Source organism: Eptatretus burgeri, chromosome 8 (assembly GCF_056783735.1).
Source record: "Eptatretus burgeri isolate ZD-2024b chromosome 8, Ebu_testis_v1, whole genome shotgun sequence".
Lineage (NCBI taxonomy): Eukaryota > Metazoa > Chordata > Myxini > Myxiniformes > Myxinidae > Eptatretus > Eptatretus burgeri.
Genome location: NC_140968.1, coordinates 44,679,302 through 44,700,919, shown reverse-complemented (window position 1 = coordinate 44,700,919; position 21,618 = coordinate 44,679,302). Strand labels below are relative to the sequence as shown.

The following is a 21,618-nucleotide window of genomic DNA, read 5'->3' as shown; positions in this document are numbered from 1 at the left end:
ACGTATGGCATCTTTCTGACACATAGTTTATGAAGTAAACATTATTAATTCGTTTCTTTTTTTCGTCATACACCTGATAGTGGAGATTGGTTGTATTTGGAGAAACCAGAACAAAACTCTGTGGTCGAAATGTCGGCCTTGAGCCTTTCCTTCTGGGCAGTCATCCAAGTTTGTGTTTCCTTATTTTCTGAATTGATTATAAATGTTTTCCTCTGTGCTAAGGTAATCACGTGGTATTAATTGTTGAATTTCTCAATATCGAGAGGGACCATTAATTTATTATGCATGCAAATATAGCTGAAGGTTTGACCTCCTACCTCTCCTCCTCTTGTTCCTTCTACTTCTGTTGTACTCATTTGCCTGAACCCCATCCTCTTCCCAAAATGCATACTTAATAAATAGATGGCCCTTTTTTTGTTTTCCATGCAGCCTCCGACTGTAATGGGGAACATGTGATGGCAGCTCATATTTGTGCACATTGTAGTTGTTTGATTTGTGTTACACTGCGGCACCATTTTGTTTTCATTTTGGCATCACTTTGAGCAACGATATAAATGCCATGCTGCAGGAATCGCATACAAGACTCTTATTTTATTTTTTAATGAATTTTTTTTGATCAATTTGACGAACAATTCTCAAGATTTCTTTTGTGACTGCTATTTGTTTCCATTATGTTTACAGCAAAGGAACATGAGTCGAGAGAAGGAGTGCCTGCAGATGATGCAGATGTTGAACATGCAGACGTTGTCCAAGGGCGCCAAACAAAAGTATGTTGACAGTCGAACCGCTGAACATGATCAACGGTTAGAGTGCTGGAAACACAGAAGTGAGTTGTCAAATGACATTTTGAAGAAGAAAAACAAATCCCAAAAATATTTTTTGTGGGTACACAAAATCGGGGTTCCTATAAAAGAGTGATGTGACGAGTTAAAAAGGCAACACTGACAGTCTAGCTGTGTGGCCACTGTTTGTTGCAACAAAAAAAAGGAGAAAGGCAGAGGAAACGTGGTAATTTGCCAATATAAGGGTCGAGTCAGGTTGGGTTAACGTGAGTTGAAAAGATTGTGATTAAGAATGGGGAATTTCATAAAATAGTGCTGCTTTTGAAGACTGGTCGTTATGACGTGAATGGATCAAACCTGCAAGGAAATCTAGTGGCTGAGGTCGACAGAACTGAAAGTCTTACTCTGAGCTTTTGGATCTTATGCTACCACTCTGTTGGTAGAAAGTAAAGAGGACTTGACGAAACTGCTGCAGACAGTCGACCCATCCAGGATTGTGCCCAATAGCCCAGGAGACTGCTTCAGCAGCACCAACGCTCTGTACAGAGTATGGTCCCGATGGATGGATGTGGAAAGTGAAAAAGCTGGTCTTTATTTAAACCTAAAAAAAATACGAAAATCTTACCAACTGAGAAGATTGATGTGTTAGGATTGGGAGACTATCATGTGGCAATAAAGGAAAGTATCATCTTCCTGGGTTCCAAGATAGAAGTGAGTGGAGAATGTGGAGGAGAAATTAACAGACAGTTGATGTTGGTGAGAACAGCAATGTCAGGATTGATAAACATCTGGAAAGACGAAGATGTGACGACACAAACCAAGTAGCGGCTGGTGAATGCTCCGTTTACCGTTGCAAGGTACGGATGTGTGTCGCATGCACAGTGAAGAGGGAAGAAGATTGACAGTTTTGAAATGTGGTTTTTTGAGACTCGTGTTCAAAATTCCTTGGACTGCCAGAAGAACAAACCAATGGTGCTTGAAGAAATTGGACCGCAAATGTACATTAGAAGTGCTGATGCTAAAATAGAAAACACTCATATTTTGGACACATCATGGGTGCAGAAAATGAAAATCTGGAGAAGTAAACCAAGCTGGGTCAGATTGAGGGAAGAAGAGGAAGAGGCAGAAGTTGTATGTGCTGGATGGACATGGTAAAGTCTGCAACCAAGCTGCGTCTATGAGAGCTTCAGGAGGTAGTGCAGGACAGGGATGTTTGGAGCAATCCGATTGTGAATGTCACTGGAAGTTGGCAGCGACTTGATGGAACTAGATAACTGAAGACCTGGAGAGAAGAGGGCAAATTTCCTTTCTCCAGAAAGCAAGAAAAGAGAAAGCATGTCATCTCCCATCTTGACCCATGGTCCTTATTACCCCCATGAACCTTTACTAACCCACCCTTTCACTTGCTGTTTGTTACTTTCTAAATCGAAAGATTTCGTAAGTATATTGATCACTTCCGTTTCTGTTTGATTGTTTGTTTGTGTTTGTTACTTAGATTTCGTAAGTATATTGATGAGTAGGGTAAGAATACTGATTCTGGCTCACTTTTCCCCATGTAAATGAATGGGGGATTTTCAGCGATTTATATTTTTTTTCCCTAAAAATAAATCCCCTTTTTATCCCAAGGTATATTTATTTGTCTCCCCTTTTAACCTGGAGGTTGAACCTCATTGAATTGAACACCTGGGGGTTGAACAGCTCACTCATTGAACCTATAAAGATTTGTTCATTCTCAAATTCCTTCAATAGTTTAATTTTCTTTGCACAATAATCCCCATCTAAAATATTGATAAACAAAACATTTGAATCTTTATATTTTTTAAGATACCCCATTTGTGCCATTACGAAATGATAAACTTCTCTTAATGCTCTTGTTTGACCACCTCCTGAGCCACAGGTTATTTTTTGTTAAGCCCCGCCCACTTTTCTTTAAGCCCCGCCCACTTTTGTTAAGCCCCGCCCACTTTCCACAAGGTATTCAATACTCCCCGCCCACTTTTGCTAAGCTCCGCCCACTTTTCATAAGGTATTTTTTAAGCCACGCCCACTTTTCCTAAGCCCCGCCCACTTTTGCTAAGCTCCGCCCACTTTTCATAAGGTATTTTTTCTAAGCCACGCCCACTTTTCCTAAGCTCCGCCTACTTTTGCTAAGCCCCGCCCACTCTTACATCATTTCCAGTTCATTTCTGACTCACAAAGAAATCACTAGAAAATTACAGGATGTTATGGTTTTGAAAAATTTCCCAATGAAGGCTTGCCTAGGCTTGCCCAGGGAATTTCCAAAGTAAACCACACCCACCAGTCTTTCTCTATAAAAGCTTCAAACCCAGGCTCCATTTTAAACATTTGTTCTTGCTGGCAATGGTGTTCTGTGTGCTTGTCTCAAACTCTCTGTCTTCTATGGAACTAAACCTTCAAGTTGATGAACTGGATTCAAACCTCTTATCTATTGAGGTAAGATTTTTTATTTTCCTATTTTCAAACTTTGATTGAAGCATACTCATTTAATAATTAAATAACTTAATTAATACATTATTATTTTCTCTCACAGGAAATTGTATCTGAAAATACTGCTTTTGCTACAACTTGGGGGGAAATTGTTGGCTTGGTTGAAGACCTTGAGTGGGATGACTTTGGTGTTCCTTGGAACTCTCTGTCTTGTATGGAACTAAACCTTCAAGTTGATGAACTGGATTCAAACCTCTTATCTATTGAGGTAAGATTTTTTATTTTCCTATTTTCAAACTTTGATTGAAGCATACTCATTTAATAATTAAATAACTTAATTAATACATTATTATTTTCTCTCACAGGAAATTGTGTCTGAAATACGAAATGAAAATACTGCTTTTGCTACAACTTGGGGGGAAATTGTTGGCTTGGTTGAAGACCTTATGAGCGACCAAGACCCACAGAACGAGTTCGTCCTTGATGACCCAACCAAAGAGTTATACCTTGGAGACCAGCAAAATCCTGAAAAAGAGTTTTACAGCAATAGTACTCATTGTGAGTTATCAAGACAATACCCACTGAACAAGTTATACCTTGATGAGCCAGAATACAAGTTTTACCTTGGAGACTCACAAATTTTGAAAAAATCAGTAAATGAGTTCTGCCTTGATGGTTTAAATAACTACCTTGGAGACCCAGGAAAAGGGTTCTGCCAAGATGGTTCTAAATATGGGGCCTACCTTGGAGACTCACAAATTTTGAAAAAATCAGTAAATGAGTTCTGCCTTGATGGTTTAAATAACTACCTTGGAGACTCAGGAAAAGGGTTCTGCCAAGATGGTTCTAAATATGGGTCCTACCTTGGAGACTCACAAATTTTGAAAAAATCAAGAAATGAGTTCTGCCTTGATGGTTTAAATAACTACCTTGGAGACTCAGGAAAAGGGTTCTGCCAAGATGGTTCTAAATATGGGGCCTACCTTGGAGACTCACAAATTTTGAAAAAATCAGTAAATGAGTTCTGCCTTGATGGTTTAAATAACTACCTTGGAGACTCAGGAAAAGGGTTCTGCCAAGATGGTTCTAAATATGGGGCCTACCTTGGAGACTCACAAATTTTGAAAAAATCAGTAAATGAGTTCTGCCTTGATGGTTTAAATAACTACCTTGGAGACTCAGGAAAAGGGTTCTGCCAAGATGGTTCTAAATATGGGGCCTACCTTGGAGACTCACAAATTTTGAAAAAATCAAGAAATGAGTTCTGCCTTGATGGTTTAAATAACTACCTTGGAGACTCAGGAAAAGGGTTCTGCCAAGATGGTTCTAAATATGGGGCCTACCTTGGAGACTCACAAATTTTGAAAAAATCAGTAAATGAGTTCTGCCTTGATGGTTTAAATAACTACCTTGGAGACTCAGGAAAAGGGTTCTGCCAAGATGGTTCTAAATATGGGGCCTACCTTGGAGACTCACAAATTTTGAAAAAATCAGTAAATGAGTTATCCTTAAGAGACTTTGTAAGTTGGTTTTACTTTGAATACTTGAAATGTGGGTTCTGGATTGATAACTCACAATGTGATACATATCTTGGAAACTCAACGGGAATGTGGTTATACCTTGAAGACTTGGAAAGTTGGGTTTATGTTGGACACTTGAAACTTTTTTGGGGGCTTTTATTTATTTATTTATTTATTATTATTATTTTATTTATTTATATTTTGGAGACTTTTGGAGTTGCTATCACTCTTTGGGATCTAAACCTATCGATGTAGTTCTTTGTCGGATGGTGCTTGATGGGAGCAAGATCAAGAAAGTTCTGGGAAGAAAGTGCAGGCTTACTCCCCCTTTCTACGTCATCAAACCTGAAAGCCTTAAAAGACAGAATTGGAAGAAGAAAAAAAAACGTAAAATATATATATATATAGGTGGAAATCTCATTTTGAAAAAGACTGTGTTGGGTGAGGATTGAGTTGGGGTTGAGATTTTGAATGTGAGGGTTGGGGTTGAGATTTTGAATGTGAGGGTTGGGACACACACACATACACATCAACAAACAAAAGTTAAGCCTTGACTATTCAGTTGAGGATTCTGTGTTTGGGGTTCACAGATCTAAGAACGTCCCCCTTGACACACATTATATACTGTTATACACCTCGGACTTGGCCCTCGAGTGTCCACAACGGTGTATAGTAGGAGGGAGTGAAGCGCCAACCTATTGCTCCCATTGCACACACACACAAACAAAAGTTAAGCCTTGACTATTCAGTTGAGGATTCTGTGTTTGGGGTTCACAGATCTAAGAACGTCCCCCTTGACACACATTATATACTGTTATACACCTCGGACTTGACCCTCGAGTGTCCACAAAGGTGTATTATCTGCTTAGTTTTGTCTTTTGTAATTCCTGTGAAAAAAATGTATTGATTCAATGATAACCCAAGAAAGTGTAAGAAACTTGGATGAAAAGAATTTGTTTAAATCATGTTTTGGTAAAAGATATATTCATCCTACAGTCGAATGTGTCCTAGAATACTATAAAACAAAGGGTTTAGAAAAAACTGCCCAGGTCTGTCATGCAAATGTAGAATTGACCAACCAGATTGTTAAAGTAAATAATGAAACATGTACTCTCTACTCAATATTTGATATAGAGACCATGAAAATATCTTGGATTTTCTTTGCCTCACTCTCAATAATCTTTTTGATAATAATCATCATTTTGATATATCTAGTTAAAATAAGGAAGAACCCTACATTTGTTTTATAGATGCTCTAATTCAAACAGAGCAAAGACAACATAACATAATGTTATACCCTGGATAATTAAATCTCCCAATCGCCTCATTAACTCAAAACTTCTTAACAAAGTCAGGAGAAATAGTGTATACCAAAGAGTAAAAAGTGTGAACCAACAAATGGACAACATTTCAGATTAATTTTTTTTCTTATCTATCCAAACTCTTGTGATTTATTTTTCCCATTCATTTGAAATAATCCATATGAACACCTACTCAATGAAAAAAGAAAGAATCCATATGAACACCTAGTCAATGAAAAAGAAAGAAAAGAATCCATATGAACACCTACTTATCTAATCAATGAACTGTTAATATTCTAATTGAACACCTACTCAATGAACAGAAAGAAAGAATCCATATGAACACCTAGTTAATGAAAAAGAAAGAAAAGAATCCATATGAACACCTACTTATCTAATCAATGAACTGTTAATATTCTAATTGAACACCTACTCAATGAACAGAAAGAAAGAATCCATATGAACACCTAGTTAATGAAAAGAAAGAAAAGAATCCATATGAACACCTACTTATCTAATCAATGAACTGTTAATATTCTAATTGAACACCTACTCAATGAAAAAAGAAAGAATCCATATGAACACCTAGTCAATGAAAAAGAAAGAAAAGAATCCATATGAACACCTACTTATCTAATCAATGAACTGTTAATATTCTAATTGAACACCTACTCAATGAACAGAAAGAAAGAATCCATATGAACACCTAGTTAATGAAAAGAAAGAAAGAATCCATATGAACACCTACTTATCTAATCAATGAAAAGAAAGAAAGAATCCTAATTGAACACCTAATCAATGAACTGTTAATATATTCTAATTGAACACCTACTCATCAAGTCAATGAAAAAGAAAGAAAGAATCCTAATTGAACACCTACTCAATGAACTGTTAATATTCTAATTGAACACCTACTCAATGAACAGAAAGAAAGAATCCATATGAACACCTACCCAATGAAAAAGAAATATTCCAATTGAACACCTACCCAATGAAAAAGAAATATTCTAATTGAACATCTACTCAATGAACTGATAATATATTCTAATTGTACACCTACTTATCTACTCAATGAAAAAGAAATATTCTAATCAATAAACTTAATATTCTAATTGAACACCAAGTCAATGAAAAAGAAAGAAAGAATCCTAATTGAACACCTACTCAATGAACAGCTAAAAATCCATATGAACACCTACCCAATGAAAAAGAAATATTCTAATTGAACACCTACTTATCTACTCAATGAAAAAGAAATATTCTAATCAATGAACTGTTAATATATTCTAATTGAACACCTACTCAATGAACAGAAAGAAAGAATCACAATTGAACATCTACTTATCTAATCAATGAACTGTTAATATTCTAATTGAACACCTACTCAATGAAAAAGAAAGAAAAGAATCCATATGAACACCTACTTATCTAATCAATGAACTGTTAATATATTCCAATTGAACACCTACTCAATGAACAGAAAGAAAAGAATCAAGATGAACACCTACTAATCAAGTCAATGAAAAAGAAAGAAAAGAATCCATATGAACACCTAGTTAATGAACAGCTAAAAATCAAGATGAACACCTAGTTAATGAACAGCTAAAAATCAAGATGAACACCTACCCAATGAAAAAAGAAAGAATCCATATGAACACCTAGTTAATGTACAGAAAGAAAGAATCCATATGAACACCTAGTTAATGTACAGAAAGAAAGAATCCATATGAACATCTACCCAATGAAAAAGAAAGAAAGAATCCATATGAACACCTAGTTAATGAACTGTTAATATTCTAATTGAACACCTACTCAATGAAAAGAAAGAAAGAATCCTAATTGAACATCTACTCATCTAATCAATGAAAAGAAAGAAAGAATCCTAATTGAACACCAAGTCAATGAAAAAGAAAGAAAGAATCCATATGAACACCTAGTTAATGAAAAAGAAATATTCTAATCAATGAACTGTTAATATTCTAATTGAACACCTACTCAATGAACAGAAAGAAAGAATCACAATTGAACATCTACTTATCTAATCAATGAACTGTTAATATTCCAATTGAACACCTAGTTAATGAACTGTTAATATATTCTAATTGAACACCTAGTTAATGTACAGAAAGAATCCATATGAACACCTACTCAATGAAAAAGAAATATTCTAATCAATGTACAGAAAGAAAGAATCCTAATTGAACATCTACTCATCTAATCAATGAAAAGAAAGAAAGAATCACAATTGAACATCTACTCATCTAATCAATGAAAAGAAAGAAAGAATCCTAATTGAACACCAAGTCAATGAAAAAGAAAGAAAGAATCCATATGAACACCTAGTTAATGAAAAAGAAATATTCTAATCAATGAACTGTTAATATTCTAATTGAACACCTACTCAATGAACAGAAAGAAAGAATCACAATTGAACATCTACTTATCTAATCAATGAACTGTTAATATTCCAATTGAACACCAAGTTAATGAACTGTTAATATATTCTAATTGAACACCTAGTTAATGTACAGAAAGAATCCATATGAACACCTACTCAATGAAAAAGAAATAATCTAATCAATATACAGAAAGAAAGAATCCTAATTGAACATCTACTCATCTAATCAATGAAAAGAAAGAAAGAATCACAATTGAACATCTACTCATCTAATCAATGAAAAGAAAGAAAGAATCCTAATTGAACACCTAATCAATGAACTGTTAATATATTCTAATTGAACACCAAGTCAATGAAAAAGAAAGAAAGAATCCATATGAACACCTAGTTAATGTACAGAAAGAAAGAATCCATATGAACACCTACCCAATGAAAAAGAAATATTCCAATCAATGAACTGTTAATATTCCAATTGAACACCTAGTTAATGAACTGTTAATATATTCTAATTGAACACCTACTTATCTACTCAATGAAAAAGAAATATTCTAATCAATGAACTGTTAATATATTCTAATTGAACACCTACTCAATGAACAGAAAGAAAAAGAATCCTAATTGAACACCTACTCAATGAACTGTTAATATATTCTAATTGAACACCTACTCAATGAACTGTTAATATTCTAATTGAACACCTAGTTAATGAACAGCTAAAAATCAAGATGAACACCTAGTTAATGTACAGAAAGAAAGAATCCATATGAACACCTACCCAATGAAAAAGAAAAAATCTAACCAAGATGAACACCTAGTTAATGTACAGAAAGAATCCATATGAACACCTACCCAATGAAAAAGAAATAATCTAATCAATGTACAGAAAGAAAGAATCAAGATGAACACCAAGTCAATGAAAAAGAAAGAAAAGAATCAAGATGAACACCTACTAATCAAGTCAATGAAAAAGAAAGAAAGAATCCATATGAACACCTACCCAATGAAAAAAGAAAAAATCTAACCAAGATGAACACCTAGTTAATGTACAGAAAGAATCCATATGAACACCTACCCAATGAAAAAGAAATAATCTAATCAATGTACAGAAAGAAAGAATCCATATGAACAGCTAAAAATCAAGTCAATGAAAAAGAAAGAAAAGAATCAAGATGAACACCTAGTTAATGTACAGAAAGAAAGAATCCATATGAACACCTACTCAATGAACAGCTAAAAATCAAGATGAACACCTACTCAATGAACAGCTAAAAATCAAGATGAACACCTACTCAATGAACAGCTAAAAATCAAGTCAATGAAAAAGAAAGAAAAGAATCAAGATGAACACCTACTCAATGAACAGCTAAAAATCAAGTCAATGAAAAAGAAAGAAAAGAATCAAGATGAACACCTAGTCAATGAACAGCTAAAAATCAAGATGAACACCTACTCAATGAACAGCTAAAAATCAAGTCAATGAAAAACAAAGAAAGAATCAAGATGAACACCTAGTCAATGAACAGCTAAAAATCAAGATGAACACCTACTCAATGAACAGCTAAAAATCAAGTCAATGAAAAAGAAAGAAAAGAATCAAGATGAACACCTACTCAATGAACAGCTAAAAATCAAGTCAATGAAAAAGAAAGAAAAGAATCAAGATGAACACCTAGTCAATGAACAGCTAAAAATCAAGATGAACACCTACTCAATGAACAGCTAAAAATCAAGTCAATGAAAAAGAAAGAAAAGAATCAAGATGAACACCTACTCAATGAAAAGAAAGAACCCAATGAATACCTTTCTTTTCCCTCATATCTATTTACTTTTTCTTGTTAAAAAGCTTTTTCCTAAATAATTCACGTTTTTATCAAGAAAATATAAGCTAAAAATAAAAAGTGAATTCACCAATTTTTTAATTAAAACCAAAAAATTGGTGAATTCACTTTTTATTTTTAGCTTATATTTTCTTGATAAAAACGTGAATTATTTAGGAAAAAAAGCTTTTTTAACAAGAAAAGTAAATAGATATGAGGGAAAAGAAAGGTATTCATTGGGTTCTTTCTTTTCATTGAGTAGGTGTTCATCTTGATTCTTTTCTTTCTTTTTCATTGACTTGATTTTAGCTGTTCATTGAGTAGGTGTTCATCTTGATTTTTAGCTGTTCATTGACTAGGTGTTCATCTTGATTCTTTTCTTTCTTTTTCATTGACGATTTTTAGCTGTTCATTGAGTAGGTGTTCATCTTGATTCTTTTCTTTCTTTTTCATTGACTTGATTTTTAGCTGTTCATTGAGTAGGTGTTCATCTTGATTTTTAGCTGTTCATTGAGTAGGTGTTCATCTTGATTTTTAGCTGTTCATTGAGTAGGTGTTCATATGGATTCTTTCTTTCTGTACATTAACTAGGTGTTCATCTTGATTCTTTTCTTTCTTTTCATTGACTTGATTTTTAGCTGTTCATATGGATTCTTTCTTTCTGTACATTGATTAGATTATTTCTTTTTCATTGGGTAGGTGTTCATATGGATTCTTTCTGTACATTAACTAGGTGTTCATCTTGGTTAGATTTTTTCTTTTTTCATTGGGTAGGTGTTCATATGGATTCTTTCTTTCTTTTTCATTGACTTGATTAGTAGGTGTTCATCTTGATTCTTTTCTTTCTTTTTCATTGACTTGGTGTTCATCTTGATTCTTTCTTTCTGTACATTGATTAGATTATTTCTTTTCATTGGGTAGGTGTTCATATGGATTCTTTCTGTACATTAACTAGGTGTTCATCTTGGTTAGATTTTTTCTTTTTCATTGGGTAGGTGTTCATATGGATTCTTTCTTTCTGTACATTAACTAGGTGTTCATCTTGATTTTTAGCTGTTCATTAACTAGGTGTTCAATTAGAATATTAACAGTTCATTGAGTAGGTGTTCAATTAGAATATATTAACAGTTCATTGAGTAGGTGTTCAATTAGGATTCTTTTCTTTCTGTTCATTGAGTAGGTGTTCAATTAGAATATATTAACAGTTCATTGATTAGAATATTTCTTTTTCATTGAGTAGATAAGTAGGTGTTCAATTAGAATATATTAACAGTTCATTAACTAGGTGTTCAATTGGAATATTAACAGTTCATTGATTGGAATATTTCTTTTTCATTGGGTAGGTGTTCATATGGATTCTTTCTTTCTGTACATTAACTAGGTGTTCATATGGATTCTTTCTTTCTTTTTCATTGACTTGGTGTTCAATTAGAATATATTAACAGTTCATTGATTAGGTGTTCAATTAGGATTCTTTCTTTCTTTTCATTGATTAGATGAGTAGATGTTCAATTGTGATTCTTTCTTTCTTTTCATTGATTAGATGAGTAGATGTTCAATTAGGATTCTTTCTTTCTGTATATTGATTAGATTATTTCTTTTTCATTGAGTAGGTGTTCATATGGATTCTTTCTGTACATTAACTAGGTGTTCAATTAGAATATATTAACAGTTCATTAACTAGGTGTTCAATTGGAATATTAACAGTTCATTGATTAGATAAGTAGATGTTCAATTGTGATTCTTTCTTTCTGTTCATTGAGTAGGTGTTCAATTAGAATATTAACAGTTCATTGATTAGAATATTTCTTTTTCATTAACTAGGTGTTCATATGGATTCTTTCTTTCTTTTTCATTGACTTGGTGTTCAATTAGGATTCTTTCTTTCTTTTCATTGATTAGATGAGTAGATGTTCAATTGTGATTCTTTCTTTCTTTTCATTGATTAGATGAGTAGATGTTCAATTAGGATTCTTTCTTTCTGTACATTGATTAGAATATTTCTTTTTCATTGAGTAGGTGTTCATATGGATTCTTTCTGTACATTAACTAGGTGTTCAATTAGAATATATTAACAGTTCATTAACTAGGTGTTCAATTGGAATATTAACAGTTCATTGATTAGATAAGTAGATGTTCAATTGTGATTCTTTCTTTCTGTTCATTGAGTAGGTGTTCAATTAGAATATTAACAGTTCATTGATTAGAATATTTCTTTTTCATTAACTAGGTGTTCATATGGATTCTTTCTTTCTTTTTCATTGACTTGGTGTTCAATTAGGATTCTTTCTTTCTTTTCATTGATTAGATGAGTAGATGTTCAATTAGGATTCTTTCTTTCTTTTCATTGAGTAGGTGTTCAATTAGAATATTAACAGTTCATTAACTAGGTGTTCATATGGATTCTTTCTTTCTTTTTCATTGGGTAGATGTTCATATGGATTCTTTCTTTCTGTACATTAACTAGGTGTTCATATGGATTCTTTCTTTCTGTACATTAACTAGGTGTTCATATGGATTCTTTCTTTTTTCATTGGGTAGGTGTTCATCTTGATTTTTAGCTGTTCATTAACTAGGTGTTCATCTTGATTTTTAGCTGTTCATTAACTAGGTGTTCATATGGATTCTTTTCTTTCTTTTTCATTGACTTGATTAGTAGGTGTTCATCTTGATTCTTTTCTTTCTGTTCATTGAGTAGGTGTTCAATTGGAATATATTAACAGTTCATTGATTAGATAAGTAGGTGTTCATATGGATTCTTTTCTTTCTTTTTCATTGAGTAGGTGTTCAATTAGAATATTAACAGTTCATTGATTAGATAAGTAGATGTTCAATTGTGATTCTTTCTTTCTGTTCATTGAGTAGGTGTTCAATTAGAATATATTAACAGTTCATTGATTAGAATATTTCTTTTTCATTGAGTAGATAAGTAGGTGTTCAATTAGAATATTTCTTTTTAATTGGGTAGGTGTTCATATGGATTTTTAGCTGTTCATTGAGTAGGTGTTCAATTAGGATTCTTTCTTTCTTTTTCATTGACTTGGTGTTCAATTAGAATATTAACAGTTTATTGATTAGAATATTTCTTTTTCATTGAGTAGATAAGTAGGTGTACAATAAGAATATATTATCAGTTCATTGAGTAGATGTTCAATTAGAATATTTCTTTTTCATTGGGTAGATAAGTAGGTGTACAATTAGAATATATTATCAGTTCATTGAGTAGATGTTCAATTAGAATATTTCTTTTTCATTGGGTAGGTGTTCAATTGGAATATTTCTTTTTCATTGGGTAGGTGTTCATATGGATTCTTTCTTTCTGTTCATTGAGTAGGTGTTCAATTAGAATATTAACAGTTCATTGAGTAGGTGTTCAATTAGGATTCTTTCTTTCTTTTTCATTGACTTGATGAGTAGGTGTTCAATTAGAATATATTAACAGTTCATTGATTAGGTGTTCAATTAGGATTCTTTCTTTCTTTTCATTGATTAGATAAGTAGGTGTTCATATGGATTCTTTCTTTCTTTTCATTAACTAGGTGTTCATATGGATTCTTTCTTTCTGTTCATTGAGTAGGTGTTCAATTAGAATATTAACAGTTCATTGATTAGATAAGTAGGTGTTCATATGGATTCTTTTCTTTCTTTTTCATTGACTAGGTGTTCATATGGATTCTTTCTTTCTGTACATTAACTAGGTGTTCATATGGATTATTTCAAATGAATGGGAAAAATAAATCACAAGAGTTTGGATAGATAAGAAAAAAAATTAATCTGAAATGTTGTCCATTTGTTGGTTCACACTTTTTAGTCTTTGGTATACACTATTTCTCCTGACTTTGTTAAGAAGTTTTGAGTTAATGAGGCGATTGGGAGATTTAATTATCCAGGGTATAACATTATGTTATGTTGTCTTTGCTCTGTTTGAATTAGAGCATCTATAAAACAAATGTAGGGTTCTTCCTTATTTTAACTAGATATATCAAAATGATGATTATTATCAAAAGATTATTGAGAGTGAGGCAAAGAAAATCCAAGATATTTTCATGGTCTCTATATCAAATATTGAGTAGAGAGTACATGTTTCATTATTTACTTTAACAATCTGGTCGGTCAATTCTACATTTGCATGACAGACCTGGGCAGTTTTTCTAAACCCTTTGTTTTATAGTATTCTAGGACACATTCGACTGTAGGATGAATATATCTTTTACCAAAACATGATTTAAACAAATTCTTTTCATCCAAGTTTCTTACACTTTCTTGGGTTATCATTGAATCAATACATTTTTTCACAGGAATTACAAAAGACAAAACTAAGCAGATAATACACCTTTGTGGACACTCGAGGGTCAAGTCCGAGGTGTATAACAGTATATAATGTGTGTCAAGGGGGACGTTCTTAGATCTGTGAACCCCAAACACAGAATCCTCAACTGAATAGTCAAGGCTTAACTTTTGTTTGTGTGTGTGTGCAATGGGAGCAATAGGTTGGCGCTTCACTCCCTCCTACTATACACCGTTGTGGACACTCGAGGGCCAAGTCCGAGGTGTATAACAGTATATAATGTGTGTCAAGGGGGACGTTCTTAGATCTGTGAACCCCAAACACAGAATCCTCAACTGAATAGTCAAGGCTTAACTTTTGTTTGTTGATGTGTATGTGTGTGTGTCCCAACCCTCACATTCAAAATCTCAACCCCAACCCTCACATTCAAAATCTCAACCCCAACTCAATCCTCACCCAACACAGTCTTTTTCAAAATGAGATTTCCACCTATATATATATATATATTTTTACGTTTTTTTTTCTTCTTCCAATTCTGTCTTTTAAGGCTTTCAGGTTTGATGACGTAGAAAGAGGAGTAAGCCTGCACTTTCTTCCCAGAACTTTCTTGATCTTGCTCCCATCAAGCACCATCCGACAAAGAACTACATCGATAGGTTTAGATCCCAAAGAGTGATAGCAACTCCAAAAGTCTCCAAAATATAAATAAATAAAATAATAATAATAATAAATAAATAAATAAATAAATAAAAGCCCCCAAAAAAGTTTCAAGTGTCCAACATAAACCCAACTTTCCAAGTCTTCAAGGTATAACCACATTCCCGTTGAGTTTCCAAGATATGTATCACATTGTGAGTTATCAATCCAGAACCCACATTTCAAGTATTCAAAGTAAAACCAACTTACAAAGTCTCTTAAGGATAACTCATTTACTGATTTTTTCAAAATTTGTGAGTCTCCAAGGTAGGCCCCATATTTAGAACCATCTTGGCAGAACCCTTTTCCTGAGTCTCCAAGGTAGTTATTTAAACCATCAAGGCAGAACTCATTTACTGATTTTTTCAAAATTTGTGAGTCTCCAAGGTAGGCCCCATATTTAGAACCATCTTGGCAGAACCCTTTTCCTGAGTCTCCAAGGTAGTTATTTAAACCATCAAGGCAGAACTCATTTCTTGATTTTTTCAAAATTTGTGAGTCTCCAAGGTAGGCCCCATATTTAGAACCATCTTGGCAGAACCCTTTTCCTGAGTCTCCAAGGTAGTTATTTAAACCATCAAGGCAGAACTCATTTACTGATTTTTCAAAATTTGTGAGTCTCCAAGGTAGGCCCCATATTTAGAACCATCTTGGCAGAACCCTTTTCCTGAGTCTCCAAGGTAGTTATTTAAACCATCAAGGCAGAACTCATTTACTGATTTTTTCAAAATTTGTGAGTCTCCAAGGTAGGCCCCATATTTAGAACCATCTTGGCAGAACCCTTTTCCTGAGTCTCCAAGGTAGTTATTTAAACCATCAAGGCAGAACTCATTTCTTGATTTTTTCAAAATTTGTGAGTCTCCAAGGTAGGACCCATATTTAGAACCATCTTGGCAGAACCCTTTTCCTGAGTCTCCAAGGTAGTTATTTAAACCATCAAGGCAGAACTCATTTACTGATTTTTTCAAAATTTGTGAGTCTCCAAGGTAGGCCCCATATTTAGAACCATCTTGGCAGAACCCTTTTCCTGAGTCTCCAAGGTAGTTATTTAAACCATCAAGGCAGAACTCATTTACTGATTTTTCAAAATTTGTGAGTCTCCAAGGTAGGCCCCATATTTAGAACCATCTTGGCAGAACCCTTTTCCTGAGTCTCCAAGGTAGTTATTTAAACCATCAAGGCAGAACTCATTTACTGATTTTTTCAAAATTTGTGAGTCTCCAAGGTAGGCCCCATATTTAGAACCATCTTGGCAGAACCCTTTTCCTGAGTCTCCAAGGTAGTTATTTAAACCATCAAGGCAGAACTCATTTCTTGATTTTTTCAAAATTTGTGAGTCTCCAAGGTAGGACCCATATTTAGAACCATCTTGGCAGAACCCTTTTCCTGAGTCTCCAAGGTAGTTATTTAAACCATCAAGGCAGAACTCATTTACTGATTTTTTCAAAATTTGTGAGTCTCCAAGGTAGGCCCCATATTTAGAACCATCTTGGCAGAACCCTTTTCCTGAGTCTCCAAGGTAGTTATTTAAACCATCAAGGCAGAACTCATTTACTGATTTTTTCAAAATTTGTGAGTCTCCAAGGTAAAACTTGTATTCTGGCTCATCAAGGTATAACTTGTTCAGTGGGTATTGTCTTGATAACTCACAATGAGTACTATTGCTGTAAAACTCTTTTTCAGGATTTTGCTGGTCTCCAAGGTATAACTCTTTGGTTGGGTCATCAAGGACGAACTCGTTCTGTGGGTCTTGGTCGCTCATAAGGTCTTCAACCAAGCCAACAATTTCCCCCAAGTTGTAGCAAAAGCAGTATTTTCATTTCGTATTTCAGACACAATTTCCTGTGAGAGAAAATAATAATGTATTAATTAAGTTATTTAATTATTAAATGAGTATGCTTCAATCAAAGTTTGAAAATAGGAAAATAAAAAATCTTACCTCAATAGATAAGAGGTTTGAATCCAGTTCATCAACTTGAAGGTTTAGTTCCATACAAGACAGAGAGTTCCAAGGAACACCAAAGTCATCCCACTCAAGGTCTTCAACCAAGCCAACAATTTCCCCCAAGTTGTAGCAAAAGCAGTATTTTCAGATACAATTTCCTGTGAGAGAAAATAATAATGTATTAATTAAGTTATTTAATTATTAAATGAGTATGCTTCAATCAAAGTTTGAAAATAGGAAAATAAAAAATCTTACCTCAATAGATAAGAGGTTTGAATCCAGTTCATCAACTTGAAGGTTTAGTTCCATAGAAGACAGAGAGTTCCAAAGAACACCAAAGTCATCCCACTCAAGGTCTTCAACCAAGCCAACAATTTCCCCCCAAGTTGTAGCAAAAGCAGTATTTTCAGATACAATTTCCTGTGAGAGAAAATAATAATGTATTAATTAAGTTATTTAATTATTAAATGAGTATGCTTCAATCAAAGTTTGAAAATAGGAAAATAAAAAATCTTACCTCAATAGATAAGAGGTTTGAATCCAGTTCATCAACTTGAAGGTTTAGTTCCATAGAAGACAGAGAGTTTGAGACAAGCACACAGAACACCATTGCCAGCAAGAACAAATGTTTAAAATGGAGCCTGGGTTTGAAGCTTTTATAGAGAAAGACTGGTGGGTGTGGTTTCCTTTGGAAATTCCCTGGGCAAGCCTAGGCAAGCCTTCATTGGGAAATTTTTCAAAACCATAACATCCTGTAATTTTCTAGTGATTTCTTTGTGAGTCAGAAATGAACTGGAAATGATGTAAGAGTGGGCGGGGCTTATCAAAAGTAGGCGGAGCTTAGGAAAAGTGGGCGTGGCTTAGAAAAATACCTTATGAAAAGTGGGCGGAGCTTAGCAAAAGTGGGCGGGGCTTAGGAAAAGTGGGCGTGGCTTAGAAAAAATACCTTATGAAAAGTGGGCGGAGCTTAGCAAAAGTGGGCGGGGATTATTGAATACCTTGTGGAAAGTGGGCGGGGCTTAACAAAAGTGGGCGGGGCTTAAAGAAAAGTGGGCGGGGCTTAACAAAAAATAACCTGTGGCTCAGGAGGTGGTCAAACAAGAGCATTAAGAGAAGTTTATCATTTCGTAATGGCACAAATGGGGTATCTTAAAAAATATAAAGATTCAAATGTTTTGTTTATCAATATTTTAGATGGGGATTATTGTGCAAAGAAAATTAAACTATTGAAGGAATTTGAGAATGAACAAATCTTTATAGGTTCAATGAGTGAGCTGTTCAACCCCCAGGTGTTCAATTCAATGAGGTTCAACCTCCAGGTTAAAAGGGGAGACAAATAAATATACCTTGGGATAAAAAGGGGATTTATTTTTAGGGAAAAAAATATAAATCGCTGAAAATCCCCCATTCATTTACATGGGGAAAAGTGAGCCAGAATCAGTATTCTTACCCTACTTTGATGACTTCCGTTTGTTTGTTTGTTTGTTTGTTTGTTTGTTTGTAGGCACGATAACTCGAGAATGGAAGAAGCTACCAATGTCAAATTACACCAAGTGATTCAGGAGGGTGATGGCTAGTGCTGATTAGATTTTGGTCAAAATCGGTCAAAGGTCAAGGTCACAGTGAGGTAAAACATCCAAAAAATGATAACTCGACAACGGAAGAAGCTACCAAAGTAAAATTACACGACGTGATTCAGGAAGGCGATGGCTAGCACTGATTAGATTTTGGTCAAAATCGGTCAAAGGTCAAGGTCACAGTGAGGTCAAACATCCAAAACATTCGATTTTTGATGGTTTGGTACAGAATCATCGTAGAAACTTCTGGTTAGCGTCGCTACCTTCTCTCGAGACAGCTTTTATTTGAGAAGGTCAGAGGTCAAGTTGACGATTTCGTAAATACCAGTCTATGACTGCTTGTTACTTACGAAATCTAAAGATTTCTGAAGTATATTGATGCCTTCCGTTTCTGTTTGTTTGTTTGTTTGTTTGTAGGCACGATAACTCGAGAACGGAAGAAGCTACCAATGTCAAATTACACCACGTGATTCAGGAGGGTGATGGCTAGTGCTGATTAGATTTTGGTCAAAATCGGTCAAAGGTCAAGGTCACAGTGAGGACAAACATAATTCCGTAAATTCATGTGGAGAAATGGAGTATGTTTGCTTCCCTCGACGTTACGAGTTCGTTTTAACTTCAATTTTAATTTTGTCTTCGGTTTTTGCGATCGCTTCGGACGCTTAAAACTCGGTTGTCGAAATTTTGGTAAAAATCGGATGTTTTGGAGACGTTTTAAGATTGTATAAAAATTATTTCACTCGACGCGTCACGGGTCGACCCATGATGCAGTGCGCTCGAGCAGGCGCGTCGTTGAGTTACGTTAAGGTTTTGCGTGGAGAAATGGAGATTTTTGCTTCGGTCGACGTTACGATTTTTGATGGTTTGATACAGAATCATCGTTGAAACTTCTGGTTTGCGTCGCTACCTTCTCGAGAGACTGCTTTTATTAGACAAGGTCAGAGGTCAAGTTGACGATTTCGTAAGTACCAGCCTATGACTGCTTGTTTGTTTGTTTGTAGGCACGATAACTCGAGAATAGAAGGAGCTACCAATGTCAAATTAGACCACGTGATTCAGGAGGGTGATGGCTTGCGCTGCTTAGATTTTGGTCAAATTCGGTCAAAGGTCAAGGTCACAGTGAGGTCAAACATTCGATTTATGATGGTTTGGTACAGAATCATCGTAGAAACTTCTGGTTTGCGTCACTACCTTCTCGAGAGAGCTTTTATTCGACAAGGTCAGAGGTCAAGTTGACGATTTCGTAAGTACCATTCTATGACTGCGTGTTTGTGTGTTTGTTTGTTTGTTTGTTTGTTTGTAGGCACGATAACTCAAGAACGGAAGAAGCTACCAATGTCAAATTACACCTCATGATTCAGGAGTGTGATGGCTCACCCTGATTAGATTTTGGTCAAAATCGGTCAAAGGTCAAGGTCACAGTGAGGACAAACATAATTCCGTAAATTCATGTGGAGAAATGGAGTATGTTTGCTTCGCTCGACGTTACGAGTTCGTTTTAACTTCGATTTTAATTTTGTCTTCGGTTTTTGCGATCGCTTCGGACACTTAAAACTCGGTTGTCGAAATTCTGGTAAAAATCGGATGTTTTGGAGACGTTTTAAGATTGTATAAAAAACATTTCACTCGAAGCGTCACGGGTCGTCCCTTGATGCAGTGCGCTCGAGCAGACGCGTCGTTGAGTCACGTTAAGGTTTTCCGTGTGTGCTGACAGTGCTTTCGATAAAGATGGTGTTTAAAGTCTTTTTTTATCCCAATAAAGGTTATCGTCGCATGCGTGAGTCGCTGAGCCGTCGGATTATATTAAGATTGTTGGTGGATGGCCGAATATTACGGTTTTGTGACTTTGATAAAATAATATAAAATAATTGCGTGGAGAAATGGAGATTTTTGCTTCGGTCGACGTTACGATTTTTGATGGTTTGTTACAGAATCATCGTAGAACATTCTGGTTTGCATCACTACCTTCTCTCGAGACAGCTTTTATTAGACAAGGTCAAGTTGACGATTTCGTAAGTACCAGTCTATGACTGCTTGTTTATTTGTTTGTTTGTTTGTCTGTGTGCAGGATATCTCAAAAAGCAGGATATTTAGGTTGGATATTTAGCAGGATATCCAGGTTTTTAGGTGATTATTCACCATTAAGAGATTGTGCCAAAAACGATATAGTACTGTGGAGCATGATATTTACCTTCGCATTCTGTGAAAGGTTATGTTTTGGTCGGCGTGTATTTATTTATTTATTTATTTATTTATTTATTTATTTGTAATCTTGTCATTCGTATAACTCAAAAAGTATTAAAACGAATTGCATTAAATTTGGTGGGATGATTGGTTATTCGCCAGGAAGCATTCGATTAGATTTTGGGATCGTTCAGGTCAAAGGTCAAGGTCAAGGTCACGAAAAGGTCAAAATCGTCTTTTTACGATAACACGGTCAATTTTTATTCAATTTGAATGCAACTAACGCCAAAATGTTCAGAATTCAACGCCTCATCTTGTGATATGCAATATCACACAATGACACCCATACTCTTGTTACCGGTTAGGGGTCAAAAGTCAGGGGGGTCACGACCTTGAAAAATATGCGGGTTTTGTCATAACGCGGTCAATTCTTGTCTGCTTTACATGAACCCAGCACCAAAATGTGCAGAATTTAATGCCCAATCTTGTGACACAATGACGTCAGAACACATGTCACCGGTTGGGGTAAAATGTCGGGGGTGGGGGGGTTATGCCCTTGAAAAATGTGCGGTTTTCGGCATAACTCAGTCAATTCTTATTTGATTTGCATGAAACCAGCATCAAACGAGATTACCTTCTCTTGTTGAAACGGTGTATTCACC

At 34.8% G+C, this 21,618-nt stretch overlaps 1 protein-coding gene across 3 annotated transcripts in view; it reads left to right on the top strand.

Annotated features, from left to right (window-relative positions):
- LOC147021636 (uncharacterized) overlaps positions 1–21,618 on the top strand; it is an 82,776-nt gene that overhangs the window by 38,707 nt on the left and 22,451 nt on the right. For 2 of the 3 annotated variants that reach the window (XM_085891807.1, XM_085891809.1), the window contains exons 3-5: positions 682–3,236; positions 3,334–3,498; positions 3,596–5,745. In XM_085891807.1, coding sequence (XP_085747933.1) covers positions 3,144–3,236; positions 3,334–3,498; positions 3,596–5,005 — 1,668 coding nt within the window. In that variant the 5' untranslated portion in view covers positions 682–3,143 and the 3' untranslated portion in view covers positions 5,006–5,745. Of the gene's footprint in view, positions 1–681; positions 3,237–3,333; positions 3,499–3,595; positions 5,746–20,703; positions 20,785–21,618 lie in introns of those variants that run through there. The other variant, XM_085891810.1, reaches the window with a different exon arrangement.